This window comes from Balaenoptera physalus (assembly GCF_965194825.1).
Source record: "Balaenoptera physalus genome assembly, chromosome: 15".
NCBI classification, from domain to species: domain Eukaryota; kingdom Metazoa; phylum Chordata; class Mammalia; order Artiodactyla; family Balaenopteridae; genus Balaenoptera; species Balaenoptera physalus.
In genome coordinates this window covers 45,503,810-45,527,223 of record NC_138894.1, presented here as the reverse complement: position 1 = coordinate 45,527,223, position 23,414 = coordinate 45,503,810, and the positions used below count along the sequence as shown (strand labels likewise).

The 23,414-nt window shown below is 37.8% G+C and overlaps 1 protein-coding gene across 4 annotated transcripts in view; it reads left to right on the top strand.

Annotated features, from left to right (window-relative positions):
- Window positions 1-23,414, top strand: part of COMMD1 (copper metabolism domain containing 1) — a 148,416-nt gene that overhangs the window by 67,787 nt on the left and 57,215 nt on the right. For all 4 annotated transcript variants that reach the window (XR_014253966.1, XR_014253967.1, XR_014253968.1 and 1 more), the window contains exon 2: window positions 85-366. Coding sequence is in view for 1 of the 4 variants with exons in the window: in XM_082426667.1 (XP_082282793.1) it covers window positions 85-366 (282 nt within the window). In the remaining 3 variants the exon portion in view is untranslated. The remainder of the gene's footprint in view (window positions 1-84; window positions 367-23,414) is intronic.

Below are 23,414 nucleotides of genomic sequence, written 5' to 3'. Positions count from 1 at the left end.
ACTCAAAATGTGATCTGTAGTTAAGATGCATCTTTTTCTAATTATCTACCAAATTCATATTTGTTATTTTTTCTGTCATTATAGTCTATTGCATCTGCAGACATGGATTTCAACCAGCTGGAGGCATTCTTGACTGCTCAAACCAAAAAGCAAGGCGGGATCACATCTGACCAAGCTGCTGTCATTTCCAAATTCTGGAAGAGCCATAAGACAAAAATCCGAGAGAGCCTCATGAACCAGAGCCGCTGGGACAGTGGGCTTCGGGGCTTGAGCTGGAGAGTTGATGGCAAATCGCAGTCAAGACACTCAGCTCAAATGCACACTCCTGTTGCCATAATGGAGCTGGAAATAGGGAAAAGTGGACAGGTGAGTTCAATTTCAATTTCCCTTTGTAAACTGTATTTTCCATTACATATTAGCCATACATTCAGAATGATGTTATGTAACAGTCTTTGTTTGCAGAGATAATGATAACAGGAAAAGATTCTGGTTTTCAGAATCCCTTTTCAAAGATAGAATCATCTGAAAGTTTGGATATTCCCAACTGTGGATAGAGTCTGAAAACCAGCCTCCGGCAGCTATCTCAAAAGAACAAAATGGGTCAATAAGGTGATTGCGCAGAAGTTGGCCACTGTTCCCTTTTGGTTAGATCTGAGTTCATGGCGTTTGGTCAGAATCTCCAAGGCAATGATAAAGATGCTAAGTAAAGACCAGGAATTGAGATTAAACAACATAGAACAAACCTATCTCACAAAACTCATCTTCATAGGCATTCAGGTATAGGAGGCAATGTGTTTTTTTTTAATAAATTTATTTTTATTTATTTATTTATTTTTGGCTGCATTGGCTCTTCATTGCTGCGTGCGGGCTTTTTCTAGTTGGGGTGAGCGGGCTTCTCATTGTGGTGGCTTCACTTGTTGTGGAGCACGGGCTCTAGGCATGTGGGCTTCAGTAGCTGTGGCTCGCAGGCTCAGTTGCTCTGCGGCATGTGGGATCTTCCTGGACCAGGGCTCGAACCTGTGTCCCCTGCACTGGCAGGTGGATTCTTAACCACTGCACCACCAGGGAAGTCTCAGCAATGTATTTTAATTACAACATTGTGTTGTTCCTAAAGACCCTAAAGTATACTATTTCTGTCCTTGAGCCTACAAATTGTTTTTAATTGATCTTGATTATTTACAAAACAGTACTGCTTTCCTTGCAGTTTCCAATGTCCTTATAGCAGACATCTACATGGTTTTTCTTTGAAGTCTTCAGTTTGTACTCTAGATGACTGCCAGATCAGACTTTTAATGACCTGGTATATGTCTTTTGGGAAAAAAAAAAGCAGCAACTTGTAATTAGGAAGAGAAAACCCAGATCACTGAATTAGTTAACCAGATTTATTTTCAGATAAATAATCAAATAAGTGGTTCTATTACATCCTATAATAGAAATTTATATCTTTTCTTCTAATGATGAGAGCATTTGTTTAGCTGGCAGGTTTCCTCACATAATCCCTTCTTGAGTTTCTTAGTGTTTTTCCAGTATTTGTAGTTCCCTAATGACTTTAATTTTAATTTAAAAGATAATGCCTTTTAAAAAATTGTTCTTTTTCAAAATATAATTTGAGGACCTTTTATTCAGTTATTTTGCAGTAGTGCTAATTGCCTTTACTGACTTTGGTTTCTCTGATCCTAAAGTCCATTTTCTTAACCACTGTGTTATACAGCCTTCCTCCTATTATTCCTAGACCAGAAATCTGACAGAAAGGTGCAGAAAGTATTCTTGGATATCTAAGTTTCACCAGCCATTTTTATAGGCTGTTCATTTTTCATTCTGGCAGTAGTGATTATTTCATTTTGTCAAGTATTTATCATTTGGGCAGGAATATGAAAACATACATATCTACTTTGACTTTCCTAGAAAACTATTATAGTATTTCTTTAACTCGATATTTTCCTAATATTTCTTGAACTGGGGTTTATAATGTGCCTTTTGATTTTAGTAACTTATATACCATCTGAATTTATTGGGTACTGACCCAGGGATTTTTAAAAATCTATTTTTAAGTTCCTATGGTTTTTCTTTCATTTTGTTAGCTAAAGTAACAAGAAAAAACATTTTTTTTTAGAACAGTAGAATGTGTTTTTGTCAATCAGTAAATCTAAACATCACTACACATGATTTTTTAGCTAGCTTGAGGAACATTTCATGATTACTTAGAACAAGTTGGTAAACTTTTTTTTGAGAGGACAGATATTTTATGCTTGACAGCTATACAGTTTCTGTCACAAGTACTCATCATTCTTGGTGCAGCTCAAAAGCAGCCACAGACAATATATAAACAAATGGGCACGCCTATCTTTCTAGAAGGTTTACCTATTTCAATAGAATCAGTAGGTCTTAGAAGTCAGAGAGTCCTTAAGTACTCATCTAAGGTGAGTTACATAGGTGAGGTGGTATATCCTCATTTTCCAGAGACGGTGTATGAGACAGATAAGTGACTTGCTTCAAACATAGCTGATAAGTGGTAAAGTGAGAACTAAAATGGGGATCAGGGCTTCCCTGGTGGCTCAGTGGTTGGGAATCTGCCTGCCAATGCAGGGGACACAGGTTCGAGCCCTGGTCCGGGAAGATCCCACATGCCGCAGAGTAACTAAGCCCATGCGCCACAGCTACTGAGTCTGTGCTCTAGAGCCTGCGAGCCACAACTACTGAAGCCCACATGCCTAGAGTCTGTGCTCTGCAACAAGAGAAGCCACCACAGTGAGAGGCCCATCCACCGCAACGAAGAGTAGCCCCCGCTCTCTGCAACTAGAGAATGCCCAAGCGCAGCAACAAAGACGCAGTGCAGCCATAAATAAATAAATAAATAAATAAAATTAAATAAAAATAAAAAAAATAAAATGGGGATAACCAGACTTAGTTTTTCCAAAAACCATTGACACCAACATCTAGGAACTTTTGTTAGCTTCTCACAATAGTCTGTGCCAAGAAAACATGTTGGTTATAAAACATGTTGGTTATACAATGTGGTAATCATGAGCGTTGATAGGAATATCACTCAGTAATAAGAAGGAAAGAAGTTTTTATATATGCAACAAAATGGTTGAATCTCAAAATCATTTGCTGAGTGAAATAAGCCAGATAAAAACTTTTTTTAACATAATGTATGATTCTACTCATATAAAATCCTAGAAAATGCAACGTAATCTATAGTGACAGAAAGCAGATGCCTGGGCATAAGAGTAGAGGGAGGGATAGATTAGATTACAGAGGGGTGCATGAAAATTTTTAAGTGTGAAAAAAATGTTTATGTTCATTGTGGCAGCTGTTTTATGGATGTAAATATATGTATGTCAAAACTTATGAAATTGCATGCTTTAGATATGCAGTTTATTGTACATTACTTATACTTCAAAGTTGTAAAGAAAATGGTCACTGTGAAAAGGATTGAAAATGCACTTTAACCCACAAAATCCTTTGAACGCAAATATATTCTTAAATCAAGAAAAGTTGTAAAGAAAGAAGTAAACTGTAATAGAACCTAGGCTGGCAGTAAAATATACAACCCAGATCCTACCGGAAATGTTTTTGTGAGGCCTGGATCCTTGGTTAGTACTTCTGTCAGCTTCTAGGTGAATGTTATTTATGAAATACTCTACTAAATCAACTTACCAGTTTTTAGAACACATATAGGCAACAAAGGCAAAGTTATTTTTACACTGCTGTCATTGGATGAGCTTGTGAGATAATTAATGATTCTAGGATATTAAGAGGTTGCTTCTAAGAAGAATGACCAAGTTTTTTGAACTCTGGGGTGTGTGTGTCCATGTACCCCAACAACTAAATTACTGTCTTCAATTTATGTCATTTTAAATCAGTGGTTCTCAGTCATGGCTGCACATAAGAATCACTTTTGGAGCTTTAAAAATTTTCATGCTCTGGACATACTTCAGACCAATTAAGTAAGAATCTGTGGGGATGGGACCTGGGCATCAGTATTCTTTAAAACTGGTGATTTAAAAAAAAAAACAAGGGTGGGGGGACTTACCTGGTGGTCCAGTGGTTACGACTCCACGCTTCTACTGCAGGGGGCACGGGTTCGATCCCTGGTCGGGGAACTAAGATCCCACATGCCACGCGGCGTGGCCAAAAAAAAAAGAACACTACAACAACTAAAAACTGGTGATTTCAGTATTCATCCAAGGTTGAGAACCACTGTGTTAAAGGTGCCAACTACTCTGATTTGAAATGTTAATATAGCTTGGTATTAAATTTTTACAGTGAGAATTCAGTATATGTTGGCATATTACTTCTACTTGCCATAATTTGTGAAGTGCTTGGGGACTATTTATTCAGACACTAGATGTGGTAGGTTTTTTCTGTCTTTCCCTCTCTTTTTAAATTTCTCTCTCCTGCTCAGTTTGTCTGCATTACTTCTTTCTTTGGTCCAAAAAGTGCATTTGACAATTGGCAGCCAAGTGCACGCATTAACTTTTTTTTCTTATTAACCACAATATATAATGCCTTTGGGATATGAGGAAGCCAAAGTAATAGAGAAGTAACTAAGGCAGTATATAGTTATGGAAATATGTAAAGCTAGAGAAAATGACTATGCACTAGTGAGCTAAATACCTTTCTTGTAGTGAATGTTTTTCTTCAACAGAAATAAAATTTTTGCAAGAATAAAACATGAATTCAGTTATAAAAGTACACAGAAAACTCTGCAGTGAACATTTCATGTCCAAAGGGAAGAACATCAGTGTTCTACTCATATAATTGTGATCCTTTCATATTTGATCATAAATCACTGAGGGACCTAAGCCTTGAGGACTGTTGGAATCTGGCACGTGTCTTTAGGAAAGTTTTATTGTTCTGCTTACTTCATTAATACCGCTGTTGTGTTTTCCATTCCTGGAACTTAAATAGAAATTCTCATAGAGTGTTTTCTTTTTTTAAACGGTAACTTTTGGGGAAATAATTTATATGCTTAGTAGAGTCTCATACATGGTTATTTCTCTTTTTTTGAGACTGAATTTTGGCATTTTATAAAGACATGTTGGTTTTTCTTTTGTGACTTCTTGTTTTTCAAAACCAATAAGATGTTTTGTGAGGAAACATTTAGCCACAGCTTCTGTGCTAAACCATTTAGTAGTAAATTATTTCTTCTTTCTTCTGCTGAATTGTTCTTAAATGAGCATTTAGAGATTCCCTGCCTGTAGAGATCCTGAAATATAAATCTCCGTTTCTTTATTGTCTTTTTATTTTTATTTTTTAAAAATATTTATTTATTTTGGCTGCACTGGTCGTAGTTGCGGCACGCAGGATCTTTAATTGTGGCATGTGAACTCTTAGTTGCGGCATGCATATGGGATCTAGTTCCCCAACCAGGGATCGAAGCCAGGCCCCCTGCATTGGGAGTGCAGAGTCTTACCCACTGGACCACCAGGGAAGTCCATATTGTCTTTTTAAAACAATGAATAATGTTATTGCCCTTTCTAGACTTAAGTTTTAGTGTACCAAAACTCCTCTAGTTTTGGGTTGTGTTTTCAGCAGACACAGGGAAGAAGATAGAATTTACCTTTACTGATATAATTTTTTTCTGGCCAACTCATCATATGCTCAATTCTGTCATTTTCAAGCAGTTAGATAAGAGAATATCACATATCAAGAGACTATATACAATGGTTAAAAAAAAAAAAAGAGTATATGCAATGGTAAACACACTCTGATTTCTAGGATCTAGACAGGTTAGGCTCTGGATTAAAAGGCCAGCATTTTGTCCAAAACATAGGTAAACATCTAATCTCAAAAGAAAGTAATCACTTATTTTTAATTTCCACAATTCCTTCTACAAGAAGGTACACTGATCTCCTTGTATAATTCTGGTGGTAAAGAATAAGAACCTGCTAAAACCTGTGATTAATAATCAGTTTATGCTGAGCTCTCTTACGTAGCATTGTAGCTTCATAAGCCGGAGCAGAGCCATCACAACTCCCTGCTTTGTGTCATAGAAGAAGCAAAGTTTAAAGCACATTCTCTTTCTCATGCCCTTTCTCTCTTACATACATACATACATCTATATGTGTACCAATATATGGGAAAATTTGTAAAGATGGGATATAGAGAGTAAATAAAATGCCATTTTATTTTATTAACACTTATTCACCATTTTGAGATCATGTTGCTTTATTCTCAGTAGTTATGGAGGAAAGTTTAGATAATCTTATTTGGTTATACACGCTGTAATGCTTGGTCTATTTCTGATAATTCTTGTTTTTAAGGTTGGATTTTCACTTTTAACAATGTAATAAAGGAAAGCCTCCAGAGAAATTAGTCAAGCTAATCTAATAAACAAACCACCCTTTGTCAGTACGATTGATGAAATTTAACAGCTTGAGGATGCTTAAATCAGTTTAGAATACTTTTTTTTTTTTTAATTTATTTATTTCTTCGGTTGCACCGGTTCTTAGTTGCTGCAGGCGGACTCCTAAGCTGCGGCATGCAAACTCTTAGTTGCGGCATGCATGTGGGATCTAGTTCCCTGACCAGGGATTGAACTCAGGCCCCCTGCATTGGGAGCGTGGAGTCCTAGCCTCTGCACCACCAGGGAAGTCCCACTTTTTTTTTAAATAAAGGAATTTTCCATTTTATATTTTATATCAGGTTTTGAACATTGAGTTTATTTAAACTTTAATTCTGAATGGGTCAACCCTTTTTTGTAGCTCGAAGATGTGTTTCATAATGGTTTGTTTTCTAAAGTTGTGGTCCTAAACTTAGAGTTCCAAGATATAATTTGTAGGACAGTGCCTAAAGTCTATAACAACACAGAAAATAAATAGAATAAAAAATTTGGTCCTCCTCGAAAGCCATTGTGATTTTCATTGTGTTTATTTTTGCTAAAAAACAAACATGGGGATCCACAACTTAATATTTAAATTCTGACTAACTCTGAATTAGCTATTTACAAAAAACACCTTGTACAGAAGGAAATGTTTTACAAAAGAGAAAAAGATGCTAAAAAACTTTTAACGTTACTAATTAGAATGATTATTTACATAACAGAGAATAGGTAATAGCTAGTGGGGAAAAAATGTAAGTGGTCATCTAGTTTTGAAACCATTAAAATCAGAACTTTTCAGTAGTTGATAATTTACCCATTAAAAAGACATTTGGGGGTATGTTTTATGTAAGAATTGTGTAATAATAAGTGGTACTTAATATTTTTGATGTATTAAGATTAGAATGCTCTACTATTAATATGCTTGGTTTTCTTAACCAAGCCTCTGTTCAAAAATTTATGTAATGATTTTGCATTTATTTTGGTCTTAAATGACAGCCTTTTGAGACTTGATCCATGAGCAACATTTGACATACTTGACTTCTCTTTTCTTTGAAACACTTGTCTTCCAGGACACCACATTTGCCTAATTTTCCCCCTAATTTTCTAGTCCGTTCCTTTTTTTTCCCTTTTCATATCTTTTTTTTTGCTGGTTCTTTCTCATTTACCCCACTTCTCAATGTTGGAGTGTCCCTGGGCTTAAGTCTTTGGTCCTGTTTTCTTCCCTATCTACAACACACTTCCTAGGTGATCTCATTTAGTTTTTTGTTTGTTTGTTTGTTTTAATTTAATTTATTTATTTATTTTTGGCTACATTGGGTCTTCATTGCTGCGCGCGAGCTTTCTCTAGTTGCGGCAAGTGGAGGCTACTCTTTGTTGCGGTGCGTGGGCTTCTCATTGTGGTGGCTTCTCTTGTAGTGGAGCACGGGCTCTAGGTGCGTGGGCTTCAGTAGTTGTGGCTCTCAGGTTCTAGAGCGCAGGCTCAGTAGTTGTGGCACACGGGCTTAAGTGCTCTGCGGCATGTGGGATCTTCCCAGACCAGGGCTCGAACCTGTATCCCCTGCATCGGAAGGCGGATTCTTAACCACTGCGCCACCAGGGAAGTCCCAGTTCTATGGATTTAAATACTATCTATAGCCTAACAACTCCCAAATTTATATCTCCAAACTGGATTTCTCCCTTAAATTCCAGGTATATACTTATGACATACTCGAGAACTCTATTTAAATGTGAAAAAGGTATCAAAAAATTGAATATGCCCCAGACTAAGTTCCTTCTTTGCCTCCCATATTTGTTCCTTCTATATTTTTTTATCATCTCAGTCAGTGGTACCTCCATTCTTCCAGTTCATATCCTCTTTTTCTCATGCCCACATCTAGTCCATCATCAAATCTTGTTGAGTTTAATTTGATTACTTTTCACTACTCCCCTCTACTCTGTTCAGATCACCATTACTTCTCTCCTAGATTATAATAACATCCTCCTAACTGACCTCTCTGCATCTGCTCTTTAGCCTATTCTCAACACACAGCAGTGTGTCAACAGAGTGACTCTGTTAAAGCCTAAGTCAGTTAATGTATTCATGGCTCTCATCTCACTCTAGGGGCTTCCTTTCACAACCAGATTAATAGCTTTCTCCCTTGCTCAGTCTGCTCTAGCTAGACCCATGCTGATTGCTGATTCATGGATCGTGCTAAGCGTGCTACCTCTTTAGGGTCTGTGCATTTGCTGTTCCCTCTCTCTGGATTGGTCTTCACTCAGATATTTATAGAGTTAGCCTTTTCACTTTCCTGAGGTCTTTTTTAAAAAATTCATCTTCTCAATAACGCTTTCACTGACCACCTCTCTAAAAGTTTAGTCCTCTACTTTCTGCTTTAATTTTTGAAAACTTTATTGAGCTATAATTTCCATACAATAAACTGTATCCATTTGAAGTGTCCAATTTGATTAATTTTGGCTGGTATATACACTTGTGGAACCACCATGGCAGTCAAGTGACAGAATGTGTTCATCATCCCTTAAAAGTCTCCTTCTTCCCCTGTACAATCCATCTCTCTCTCTCCAGCACAGTTCCTAGACAACCACTGATCTACCTTTTATCATCATAGATTAGTTTTTTCTGCATTGTTTTTTCTTCTTGGCACTTATTACTATCTGCCATGCTGTATATTTTATTGTAATTATTAATCTTGTGTGTGCTCCACATTAGCATGTAATGGGGTGAGGATTATTGCTGTTTTGTTCACAGCTGTATTCTCAAAGTCTAGGATGCTGCTTGGCACATGATATTCAGGAAATAGTTGTTGAATGAATAAATGAATCATATAATTCACTATTTTACTAAGCATCTACCATGTATCATGCACTGTGTAGGTGTTGAGGATGTATCAGTGAACAATACGGCCAAGTCTCTTATCCTAAGGAGCTGACAGTAAACAAAAAATAGTAGTAATTAGTGTAAGAAAGTGTATCAGAGACTGAAGAGCCTTATCAAAGCTCAGAAGAGGAAATGGCTCTCTTTACCCAGGAAGCTGAGGAAGGCAGCTCTAAGGAGGTACATTTGCATTTAGTTTCTCTGATTTCAACTCTGATTCAGAGTTAAATGTCATGAACTAAGAAAAACAAAATAAGTTGGTACAGGTAGTATGACTTCTCTAGAGTTTATGAACATAACCCTTGTGTTTAGCACGTAGGTGTGACCTTTGGCACTGGATTAGTACAGGTTGTCCTTCCCTTCCTCCCTTCCTTCCTTCCTTTCTTCTTCCCTTCTTTCCTCCCTTCCTCCTCCCTCTCTCCCTCTCTCTTTCTTTCTTTCTTTCTCTCCTTCTCTCTCTTTCTTCCTCCCTCCCTCCTTCCCTCCCTCTCCCGCTCTCCTTCCCTCCCTCTCCTTCCCCTTCCTCTCTTCCTCTCTCTCTCTTTCTCCTCCCTCCCTCCCTCCCTCCCTCCCTTCTTTCCTTCCTCCACTTCCTACATGTTAGTTTTCCAGTTTCTTAAACCGCAGGTGGTAACAGGTACCAAGAAGTAAATTGGCAGAAAAATCATTGTAAGCAAAAGCAAGACTCATTTACTACAGTGGTTCTCAGCATCACTGGGTATCAGACTCACTGGAGGAGATTTTAAAAATTATTTAAAAGCCTTTAGAAAAGGGCTTTTGCTTTCGTTTGAGAGAGGGAAGTCTTCTCTAAGGAGGCAAGCTGATCTGAGAGCACAAAATACATGCAGAGGGAACAACAAAGGCAAGAAGTTGGCCTTGGTAGGAAATCTGAATTTTATTCTACGTATAATAGGAGACCATTGGAGGGCTTCAAATAAGGGACTGATGCAATGTGATTTATGTCCTCATAGGATCCCTGATTCATGTGTGAAGGATGAATAATATAATCAAGAGTGAAGCCATGATACCGAGAACTCATTAAAAAAAATCACTATGGTTGGAACTGTTTTTTTGCACGTTAAAAGCTATTCTCTTTTGCTTACAAATCTCTGTGTGGTAGTAGTTAGGTAAAATGTGATCTCAAGGTAAAAACAGAAAAACCCCAAAACTTCATCCTTCATTCTGTTAGCAAGGTTAGGTATACAGAATGAACAGAGCCAAAATTAATACTCCACTTCAAAATGGGGTTACGTGGACTTCTGACAATCTTCATTCCACATTTTTACCTCTTTTCCACAATTATGACAATCTCCTTCCTTTTTAAATTTTATTGTAGCATGTTTCAAAATTTGGCAAGCCCAGGGGCTTCCCTGGTGGCGCAGTGGTTAAGAATCTGCCTGCCAATGCAGGGGACACGGGGTTCAATCCCTGGTCTGGGAAGATCCCACATGCCACGGACCAGCTAAGCCCGTGCGCCACAACTACTGAGCCTGCTCTCTGGAGCTCGTGTGCCACAACTACTGAAGCCCGTGTGCCTAGAGCCCGTGCTCCGCAACAAGAGAAACCACTGCAATGAGAGAAGCCCACGCACCGCAAGGAAGAGTAACCTCCGCTCGCCGCAACTAGAGAAAGCCCACGCACAGCAATGCAGCCAAAAATAAATAAATACAATAAATTTAAAAAAATTTGGCAAGCCCAGAGATAATACAAACCATTATTGTGCCAAAAGGGAAAAAAGTGAAGCCAAGAGAACACTTAGAGGGCGCTATGGTACTGGTCCAGGTAATATAATATTAGCCAAGAAGATGGAGATAATTTTAACAGTCAATGTGGTGAGAAGTGAGCAGATAGAAGAAACATTTTAATGTATTGTAGATGAGTTGCTTTGGGATGGGTTGGAAGGGATGCAGAAAATGAAAGAAAGTGAGAAATTGGGGATAACTCTTTTTTTGCATGAATATTTTAGTGTAAATTGGTAACTCTAGTCTTTGTTTAACAGTCTTATTGATAAATTAGCCATCTAATACACAACTTGAGTTTTTCCCCAGCCCTTCCACTGGGGAAAAAAGTAAATCAAAAGAAATTAACATTTGGCAGTTAAGAAAATGCTTTTGTGCTGAAGTAATTTTATTAAAAAACCCCCAGTTTATGAAGAGATGCATTTGAGATTATTAAGCTTAAATTTTACCTAACAGGCTTTAAAAAAAAGTCATTGTTTCTTATGATGTACCCTTTTCTGTATGTATATTATGCTTCAATATAAAGATTTAAAGAGGTAGAGATATGTTTGTCTTTGCAAACTCGTTGCACCTGTGAGAACAGGGCTTTAGCACAGCTGAAGTCCTTGGCTTCTGACTAATATCCTGCCAACAGGCAGCCCCTGGTGTTGGAATTCTTTCAGATTGTTACCATTCAGGCTCTTTGGTTCTATTCTTGTGGACAGTTGGGGTGCTTGAGAGGAAGCCAGGAAACCAAGCCTTAAAAGGATTTGGAAACAATTTTTGTGCTAAACTCAGGGTGACAGTGTATCCTGCCCAGAAATGTTGAAACTGCTTGTGTTTGTCTAGTATTTGTGTACTGGCTGGTGGGCTGTGGGCTTCATTCCATGTATGCTACTGCTCTACTGCCAAGATGAAGGCCTCTGACCCAAGCCCATTCTTAGCACTTTTTTTTATTATGTAAACTATACATACATAAAATTTACCATTTAACCATTTTTAAGTGTATAGTTCAGTGGTATTAAGTATATTCACAATGTTGTGTAACCATCACCACTCTCTATGTCTAGAATTTTTTTATTATCCCAAACAGGAACTCTGCACCCATTAAACAATAACTCCCCATTCTCACCTCTCTCTGGCCTCTCTCATTCTCATCTACCTTCGGTGTCTTTGAATTTACCTGTTCTACTAGGTACCTCATGTAAGTGGAATCACACAATAATTGCCCTTTTGTGTCTGGCTTATTTCGCTTTGCATAGTGTCTTAAGATTCATCCGTTTTGTAGCATTGTCTCAGAATTTCAATGCTTTTTAAGGCTGAATAATATTTCACTGTATGTATATACCACATTTTATTTATCCATTAATCTGTTGATGGACATTTGAGTTGTTTCCATCTTTTGGTTTTTGTGAATAATGTTACTGTGGACATGGTGTACAAATATCAGTTTGAGTCCCTGCATAGGGTGTATACCTAGGAGTAGAATTGTGAGAGCATATGGTAATTTTATGTTTATGTTTTTGAGGAACTGCAAAACTGTTTTCCACAGTGGCTGCAACCACTTTATATCCTTTCGAGCAATGTGTGAGGGTTCTAATTTCTGCACATCCTCATCAACATCTGTTATTTCCTTCCTTCCTTCCTTTTTTTTTTTTTAATTGCCATCCTAATGGATGTGAACATTCCCTAATGATTAGTGATGTTGAGCATCTTTTCATGTGCTTATTGGTAATTTATGTATCTTCTTTGGAGAAATGTCTACTCAAGTCGTTTGCCCACTTTTTAACCTGGTTGTTTGTTGTTGTTGTTGAGTTATAGGAGTTCTTTATGTATTCTGGATATCAATCACTTATCAGATATATGATTTACAAATATTCTTTTGCATTCTGTGGGTTGTCTTTTCACTCTCTAGATAATATCCTTGGATGCACAAAAAATTTTAATTTTGATGTAGTCCAATATATCTATTTTTTCTTTAGTTTCCTGTGCTTTTAGTGTCATGACCAAGAAATAATTGCCAAATCCAGTGTCATGAAACTTTTCCCCTGTTTTCTTCTAAGAATTTTATAGTTTTAGCTCTTATGTTTAGGTCTTTGACCCATTTTGATTTAATTTTTATATATGGTGTAAGGCCTTTCTTAACACTTCTGAATGGATTTTTAAAAAATGATTTCTCAGTTGAGGGAACAGAAAGTGGGACATTTGAATTTAGAAGCTAAGTTTCAGTTTTATCATGTTTCTGAACTTTCTAGATAGCTCTGTCTGTAATTAATCAAAGAGAGCTCAGTAGTATCACCCAAGTTACAGGTGGCACTTAATAATGAGTGGTAGTCACTAGGAATGAGCTCAGATTAACTGCCAAATAAGTTCAACATCCTTTTCATTGTCAGGGTTATTAACTTAAGTAGATTAGAGGAAGTCAATAATAGTGGAAGTATATCTGAACTTTAATAAGTCATTTAATAGTCTGTGGTTACAGTAGAGAAACAAGAACTGAATTATGATGATAAAGCTCATGAGTGCATAGCTAATTGAGTGGTGACATCCAAACAATATTGATCACAAAGTGAGTTTGGGACTTCCCTGGTGGTGCAGTGGTTAAGAATCCACCTGCCAATGCAGGGGACACGGGTTCGAGCCCTGGTCAGGAAGATCCCACGGGCTGCGGAGCAACTAAGCCCGTGCGCCAGAACTACTGAGCCTGCACTCTAGAGCCCGCAAGCCACAAGTACTGAGCCCGCATGCCACAACTGCTGAAGCCCGCGTGCCTAGAGCCCATGCTCCGCGACAAGAGAAGCCACTGCAACAAGAAGCCTGCACACTGCAACGAAGAGTAGCCCCTGCTCCCTGCAACTAGAGAAAGCCTGTGCGCAGCAACAAAGACACAACGTAGCCAAAAATAAAAATAAATAAAAATAAATAAATTAAACAAAAAAACAAAGTGAGTTTGACCAGTTATCCTATGATAGGTAACTCCCCCTCACACATTCCCTTAGTCTAGAAAAAACAGCTTAGCCCTCTAGGAATAGAATTTAAGGTTTCCATGCTCTATCACCTATTTATGTTGTACAGTCCTACCAAGAGGGACTGTATTTTCCATACATGCATATCCTTTTCTGTTGCTACTTGGAATGTTCTTTATCCATCCCCATTTTCACTTGGTTAAATCCTCTCTCTTCTTTAGAGTTCATATTACTGATTATCTCTGCCATGAATTCCTCCCTTGTTATCTCAGCTGGATCAGATAATCTGAATTCTCAGGATACTTGAACCTTTTTTTGGCATTTCATACAACTTAGATTTAAAATGAAAAACAAAGCACCTATATTAGTGTCTAACTTAAGCAAAAAAAAAAGGAGGTTAGCAGGTTATGTACTTAGGAAACCCAAAAGTGGTTCTTGGCTTCAGATACCTCTTGGCTCTCTCTGGCTCTGTTCATGTCATTCTGTAAACAAACTTACTCCCTGTGGAGGTAAAATGATGGCTGTCAAGCCCAGACTTATCTTTTCAGCTTTGCAATACCAGTGGAAAGAGGTACTTCTCTCTTCCCAACGTATATATATTGACTAAAGGCTGAAATTCTTATTTACCCTGCTTAGGTCACATAGCTACTCATGGAGAAGTCACTGTTTACAGGAATTAGGGTAATTGAAACTTGCAGTATTTGCCCAGCTCTTTAACCAGGGGTAAGGTAAGGTACAGATTGACAGCTGATACCACAGGGAATAGGTGAGGAGTAATTTCCCAAAGGAATTAGGCATATTGGACAAACAAAACCAGTGTATGTCCACTACAGTGCCTTGTTAGTTTATGCCTTCAAGAAGCCGATATATTTATATGTGTGTGTGTGTGTGTGTGTGTGTGTGTGTGTGTGTGTGTGTGTATATATATGTATTTTTTTGGCTGCACTGCGCAGCATGTTAGTTCCCCGACCAGGGATCAAACGCATGCCCCCTGAAGTGGAAGCGTGGGAGTCCTAACCCACTGGACCACCAGGGGATTCCCAAGAAGCCTACAATTTATCATTAATATATGTATCCCTTATAGCCTCAAAATATTAACGTAGGTGTTTGATACATTTTTGGATGAATTGATAAGGGAGAGAATCCATGTGTTAGTTATCTGCTACTGCATAACAAATTACCCCCGACATTAGGGGCTTAAAAAACAACAAACATTTATTATCTCACATAGTAATTGGGATAGGAATTTGGGAGCAGCTTAGGTAAGTGATTCTAGCTTAGGGTCCCCCGTGAGTTACACTAGGTGTCGGCCAAGGTGTAGCCATCCCATGGCTTGACTGGGACTGGAGGATCTGCCTCCAGGCTTACTCATGGCTGTTGGAAGAGGCCTGAATTCCTTTCTTATTGTTGGCCACTAAGTAACATAGCAACTGGTTTTTTCCACAGTGGGTGATCCAAGAGAGAAAAAGTAAGAAGGAAGCCACAGTGCCTTGTATGACCTAGTCTCTGACTTAAACACCATTACTTCTCCTTTAAAAAAAAAAAAAAAAAGTAAATACATGTCACAGTTTATTTTTGCTGGGAAATAATGAGGGATAGAGCAGTATATCAAGTATGAAATTAATGAAGTTAGCTCTTGTTGGCTTGTTATTGTATGTTTTAGTTTTCATGTGTTTAGCAAATACCTGCTGAGTGTTTAATATCAGAGTAACTATAGCTATTATTTATTATATCCTCACCGTGTTCCAGGTACTGTTCTAAACATATTTTATGCGTTGACTCATTCAGTTCTCTTACCAACTCTCTGAAATAGGTATGATTTTTTTTTTCTGGCTTTAGGTTAACTTTATTTTTGAATAATTTTAGATTTACACAGAAGTTGCAAAGATAGTACAATGCGTTCCCTTATACTCATCCAGTTTTCCCTGTTAGCATTTTACATTATCATGGTACATGTGTAAAGATAAGAAACTAACACTGATATACTGTTACTAACTAAACTACAGATATTATTTGTATTTCACTAGTTTTTCCATTTATTTTTCCTCTCTGTTCTAGGATCCAATCCAGAGTACCACTGAATTGCTAAATAAACTAAATTGCATTTAGTTGTCATATCTCCTCACTTTCCTCTGATCTGTGACAGTCTCTCATCTTTCCTTCTTTTTCATGACCATAACAGTCTTGAAGAGTACTGACCAGATATCCTGTATAATTTCCCTCAATCTGGGCTTGTTTGTTGTTTTTCTCATGGTTAGACTGGGGTTGTGGGTTTTGGGAAAGAATTCAACAGAAGTGAAGTGCCTTTCGTGTCACACCATATTAGGGGATAAATGCAGTACACATGGCATCACTGTTGATGTTAACCTTTATCACACGTTAAGGTAGTAGCATTTACCAGGTTTCTCCATTGTAAAGTTAATATTTTTCCCTTTCTTTACTCTATTCTTTGGAAGTTACTTTTTTTTGTTGTTGTTGTTAGAAGTGAGTCACACTCCAGGGGAGGGGAATTAGGCTCTACCTTTTGAGGGAGGTGTCAAAGAATTTGTGAACATATTTCAAACCACCACAGTTCACTCTCTAGCCAAAATTATTGACACTCCTCTCACCAAAATTATTGACACTCCTCTCACCTGTAAAATACACTCACCCTCTCCCAGTATCCTGCAAAAGTCTCTCCTTTATAGCATCAGCTTATAGTCCAGGATGTTGTCATCTAAATCAAGTCTAGGTTTGGATGAGGCTTCTTAGATGTAGTTCCTTAATATTAGCCCTTTGGGTCCATTGCCTCTGTCTGAAAACCTGTGAAACTAAGGAGGCAAATTATCTGCTCTGCAAACACCCAAAATGCAATGGTTGAGTAAGAAGAAGGTAACCACTATAGGTACTCTTGTTCAAGGAGAGGGAAAATGTTGGCACAAAGGTGTCATTACTTCATACCACTTCTGAAATTCATAGGGCATAGGCTGGTAATTCCTTGATCAGAATTTAAAGTCTGGGAGTAACTCTCCATGGCTCTTAGCTCCATCTCTTAGGCTTTTACTTCTACACTCTGCATCCTCTTTCCTTTTCTATGAAAGGTAGCCTGCATTTGCAGCTGTGTAGTTTCTTCTACCTATTTCCTGCTTGTAGATGTTTGGACACCTAAAGGACTCTTCATTTTGTACTGTTTCTGCTCCTTTCAGTCCAAATGGGTGATTTTTCTGCCTGTATAATTCTCTTAACAACTTTATGGCACTCCTGTAAATCTTATTTGAGCTCACTCCATTAGGTAAAAGCCACACGTAAAACTCTCTATGTGAGATAAGCCATTTTCTGTTTTAGGATTCTGCTAAGGGACAATGGCTTTTAACATGTTAGAAACTCTAGTGTTTGATTAAAAGACTCTGTGAGTCATACTTTTTAAATCTTTAGATCTTTTGTCTGACTGAATAGTACTCAGAGTCACCATCTTAGAGCTTTCTGAGGCTGTAACAAAGAATTGTATAGCTATGCTCTCAACCTTGTCTTTTAGACCATGTATTCTTGGCAATGCCTTGGATTTGAACTTTTCTTGGAAGCCATTTCTTACTTTAATGTTGTTTGCATCTGGAAAGACTGAGAATCTTCAAAACCAACAATTTCTGGCTCCTTTTGTTAAACCATTCTTGAGATGTTTATTAGGAATTTGGAAATTTGGGTCTGGGTTTCAGTGGTGTAGGCTTGGCAAAAAGAAAAGTCTAGGAGGGCTTCCCTGGTGGCGCAGTGGTTGAGAATCTGCCTGCTAATGCAGGGAACACGGGTTCGAGCCCTGGTCTGGGAAGATCCCACATGCCGCGGAGCAACTAGGCCCGTGAGCCACAATTACTGAGCCTGCGCGTCTGGAGCCTGTGCTCCGCAACAAGAGAGGCCGCGATAGTGAGAGGCCCGCGCATCGCGATGAAGAGCGGCCCCCACTTGCCGCAACTGGAGAAAGCCCTCGCACAGAAACGAAGACCCAACACACCAACACAGCCATAAATAAATAAATAAATTAAAAAAAAAAAAAAAAAAAAAAAAAGAAAAGTCTAGGAGTCATGAGCATTTATTCAGCAGCCATTGAATTTAAGAAGTTATTGAGGAGCAGAATGAAGGCCAAGAGTAGAACTTTGAGAATTGTGGACCTTTAGTGGGCAAGTGAATAAAGAGTGTGAGGGAGGCAGGCTGGGAGGGAGTCAGCGATAGATTGGAGAAATGAAGAGTACAAGATTGGAGAAGTATTGACGATAGCACTGCCTCACTTACCTTACATGCTGAATTCAGTGGAAAGTTTCCAGTTTCCTCTTCATATAAACTCTTTGAGTCAAGGAGATCAGTACCTTTATATCATAAAGTTTATGACATTAGCCTTTCTATTAAGCTGAAGGATGAAAACACCACCATGGAAGCAAAGTTGAAGAACATATCTATATAGCTTGCCTTCTGTGGCCATAAAGTGTGAGTGTAGAAATAACTCCTGTAGAAAAGAATGCTAGGGACTTCCCTGGTGGTCCAGTTGTTAAGAATCTGCCTTCCAATGCAGGGGATACAGGTTCAATACCTGGTCGGGGAACTAAGATTCCACATGCTGTGGGGCAACTAAGCCCGCACACTGCAACTACAGAGCCTGTGTGCTCTGGAGCACACATGCCACAACTAGAGAAGCCCATGCTCTGCAACTAGAGAGAAGCCTGCAATGAAGAGCTTGCGTGCGCACCGAAGACCCAGCGCAGCAAAAAAAGAAAAAAAGAAAAGAAAAGAATGCTATATGCTTCAAGTCATTCATACTTTAAAAAACTATAGGTTGTCTTTTTTGTTGTTGAGTTTTAAGAGTTCTTTATATATTCTTTTTTTAAATTTTGTTTAATTTATTTATTTTTGGCTGCATTGGGTCTTCGTTGCTGCACGCGGGCTTTCTCTAGTTGCAGTGAGCAGGGGCTACTCTTTGTTGCGGTGCACAGGCTTCTTATTGCGGTGGCTTCTCTTGTCACAGAGCATGGGCTCTAGGTGCGTGGGCTTCAGTAGTTGCAGCACGCAGGCTCAGTAGTTGTGGCTTGCAGGCTCTAGAGCGCAGGCTCAGTAGTTGTAGCACACGGGCTTAGTTGCTCTGCGGCATGTGGGATCTTCCCAGACCAGGGCTGAATCCCATGTCCCCTGCATTGGCAGGCGGATTCTTAACCACTGTGCCACCAGGGAAGTCCCTATATATTCTTGATATTAAACTCTTATCAGATATAGGATTCAAATATTTTCTCTTATTCTATATGATGTCTTTTAATGTACTTGGTAATGTCCTTTGATGCACGGAAGTTTTAAATTTTTATGAAGTCCAATTTATCTGTTTTTTCTTTTGTTGTTCATGCTTTTAATGTGAAGTCTAAGAATCCATTGCCAAATCTGAGTCATAAAGATTTACCCCTATTTAGCTTAAGAGAAATAGGTCAGTGTAAGTATTTAGGTCATTGATCCATCTTGAGTTAATTTTTATATATGGAGTGAGGTAGGCATTGAATGAATTTTTCTTTTTGACGTTATATTTTCTTTAGACATTATATTTTAGAGTGAAAGAACCCCATCCTATAATGTAGTTTTAAATTCTTCTATGAGACTCTAAGCAAGTTGCTAACTCATAGTTTTTGAAATTTTTTTTGCTTTTTTTTTTAACCTTTTGAATATTGATAATGAAGGAGGATAGCTGTAGAAACTGTAAGTTAGATATTCTAAGATCAGTCTTCTAATGTTATTTATACCAAGTGCTTCCTTTTCCTTTACATGAAGTGGGGACCAGTGTAAGTTGAGTTACTTGGTGAACAAATTATGAGGGTAAAGTATTTTTAGCAGTCTGTTTAAATATTTTTTTAGAATGTGTTTTAATTCTAGTTTCACATTTTTATTTGCTTTTAACAATTGAGTATGTGGGTACTTCTGAATAACATGATTCTTGTAAATTCATACTTCGCACCCTCTCTGCTCTAGTGGAAATGATAATAGTAATAAAAAATAGAAACTCAAAAGGCTTAGCCACATTAATAAATGATAAACTTGTCTGTGAACCTGAAATGGAATCAAAGAGCAAAGTGATGAATGAGTTTAAAACCGTGGGTCTTTGGTCTCCACAGTAAGTGTTAGTAGCTGAGTTTGATTCCTGTGCAGTCAAAGGAAGGAAATGCATTTCACATATACCATTTATAAAAAGTTTAAAAAAATATCCAGATCACTTAAAAGATATGCATGGGGTGGTAAATAGTAGGCACCTCTGAGGAGTGAGGAGAGGAAAATGAGATAAGGGAAGAAAACAGTGGCACAGCGTAAACTTAATTACTTAAAAAATATCCAAAACCAAAAGAAAATTTGAGTGTGTGTGTGTTGTGGGGAAGAAGGGGTACTCATAAGAATTTAGCCTAAGGAAACAACCTGAGATTCTACAAATATTTATTTATGTAAATATTTATTATGGTATTTATGTGATGGAAAATTAGAAACAACTGAATGTGCAATAATAGGTGAATGAATGGGGGCCAATGAGGGAGAATAAGTGAATAACCATACAAATGTTTAGATCCACTCTATGAAATACTCTACAATCACTATTTTTAAAAAAATCAATGTTTTTACAGATTATTTAATGATATTAGAAAATGAGATAATGTTCAGTGTGGGGGGAAAAAAGCAAAATACAGAACTGTATATATAGTATATGTAGTATAATCCAAATTTAAAAAATTTTTTTATTCTTGTAAAATATATATAACATAAAATCCACTTTTAAAAAAATTTATTTATTTTATTTTATTAAAAAAAATTTTTTTTCGCTATATTGGGTCTTCATTGCTGCGAGTGGGCTTTCTCTAGTTGTGGCGAGTGGGGGCTACTCTTCATTGCGGTGCGTGGGCTTCTCATTGCAGTGGCTTCTCTTGTTGCGGAGCATGGGCTCTAGGTGTGCGGGCTTCAGTAGTTGCAACATGTGGGCTCAGTAATTGTGGCGCACAGGCTTAGTTGCTCCGTGGCATGTGGGATCTTCCCAGACCAGGGCTTAAACCCGTGTCCCCTGCATTGGCAGGTGGATTCTTAACCACGGTGCCACCAGGGAAGTCCATAAAATCCACTTTTAATGACATTTAATACATTCACAGTGTGCAACCATCATAATCCAAATTTTAGAAATATATATTTACTTGCATAGGAAAAAATACCCCCCCCACCAAAATATGCAAGAAGTGTTCTCAGAGATTATTTTTATGTGTTGGAGATATCTGTATTTCTTATTCTTCATCGGTTTTAGTATTTTCCACATTTTCACATGCTTTGTTTGTTTGTTTTCCTATTCCTAAAGAGTCATTCTAAGCTTGAAAGTAGTAATGTTTATTTCTTTTATTTTTACTCACTTAAATAAAATGTTTATTTTCTCTTTGTTTACTTTGAAATGTCATACAAAAGGCTGAAGGGCTTGAATGATTCATTTTTGGCATATGTCGAAGAAAATGCTCTACTGCATCAGGTTAATAATAAGGAAAAAGGTTAATTAAGAAATTGAATGAGGTTTAAAATTAAACTCTTTGGTAACGTTTTAGGTTCTTTCTTATTATTGGACACCATTCTAGAAAGTTAAGATCATCATTTCATTGAGGATTTAAAATTTATTAATAAATATTTGTGTTAATATTTTCTGGTCAAAAATGCTCTCCATATATATTTTAAACCATAATTAGCAGTATTTGGGTAATGAAGTTGTAGAAGAAATCTTTGCACTGTGTTTGGATTTAAATCTGCTAGAGACAATATTTTATTTTACTTGCAATCTGCACAAGAAGAAGCTAGACCTAGGTAGGATCTTTTTCAACTAAAGGAAATATGTACAAGATTTTTGGTGTTAATTATAAGCCTAGTGAATTTCTTTATAGTATATGTGATTGTGCTCTATAGATAAGTAAATTATACCTGTATCTTTTCTGTTGATGGTTACATTCCAGGGAGGTTAAATAGGAATTTTGTATTGAACCTGTCGGGAAGAACTTTAAAGTTATCTATGAATATCTCAGAGAATCTTGCTTTTTCAGGACTTGTATAAATTCAAATTTAAACAAGACCTTTCCCTACCTGTCTAGTCTCTTAAGAGTGTTCTTTGTTTATAGGCTCCTGTAAGTATGTAATGTGATGTTACCTTATCTAACTAATGTGAGTTACCTTATCAGCATGGTATTTTGAAAATTCAGAATATTTACCATAATATTATTTTCTACCCAAACTTATTTAATACCATTCTGACCTGTAATTTCTTTTCCTCTCAACCAAGTGTAGACTGAAAAAAAACATACAACATGAGAGCTGTTGAGTTCAGTTTTATTTGGGAACTTACTGAGGACTGTAGCCTGGGAGACAGCCTCTCATATAGCTCTGAGGAACTGCTCTGAAGAGGTAGCAGGGGAGGTCAGTAGATATATGATTTTGGTGAAGAGGGTGCAAGCAATCAAGCACACATCTTGATAGAAGTTTGCTGCTAGTTATGAGGAGCAGATGTCTCTGTTAATGATTTTAGTGCTTTTCTAGGTATACGATGCAAAAAATTGGATTCATAAAATTTTCTCCTGAAAATATCTATCTGAAGACGTGTTCTGCCAGTTTTTCCCACAGCACAGAGTGCCTCATTCCTCATCTCCACCTTGAGCTCCTTTCATGGTGTGTAAAAGGTTGACGTCCGCAGTGGCTAGTGACTTAATTCTTGAAGAACCAGATGGCAAGCGACATTTTTTAGTTGGCAGTAGAAAAGGGTGCTAGGCCAATAATAATAAAAAAGATATCATTTGCTTTCTGACAGGTAAGCAAAAGCCCAGTGGCGATGTACTGTTCTTATCCCTACTTTGCACATAGGAAAACTTGGGCATGGAGAGGTGATGTAACTTGCCCAGGATCACAGAACTAACTAGTAGAAGATAGAACTAGAATTCAGACACAGGCCTGTTTGAGTTCAATCAGACCTTATGTCATAACTCAGCAACCCATCTAGTTACCTGTTGCTGTGTGATCGGTGCTCTCCCTCACTGTTAGCCACTTAGGGCTAGTCTCTCTTGGGGGTATACCTCACCCTTTGATGCCAAGGCCCCTCTGTTTCCTAAGGAGGTGATGTTGTCATGAAAGATATAGGGGAAGGATGGTAGATTCTGGGTCCTACCATTCCTGGACTTAAATTCCACCTCTGATACTTATTGGCCAAGTCACTTAACCATTATGGTCCTCAGCTTTCTCATTCATAAAATGGGCACAGTAACATATTCTTTTAAATGTTATTTTGAAGGTTAAAGATAATGTATATTATGTGTATGAATATATAAGGTATATAATATGTATATGTTTCGTGGTGCCTGTCACACTTAAAAAATAACTAAATGGGGCTTCCCTGGTGGCACAGTGGTTGAGAATCCGCCTGCCAATGCAGGAGACACAGGTTCGAGCCCTGGTCCGGGAAGATCCCACATGACATGGAGCAACTAAGCCCGTGCACCACAACTACTGAGCCTGTGTTCTAGAACCCGCGA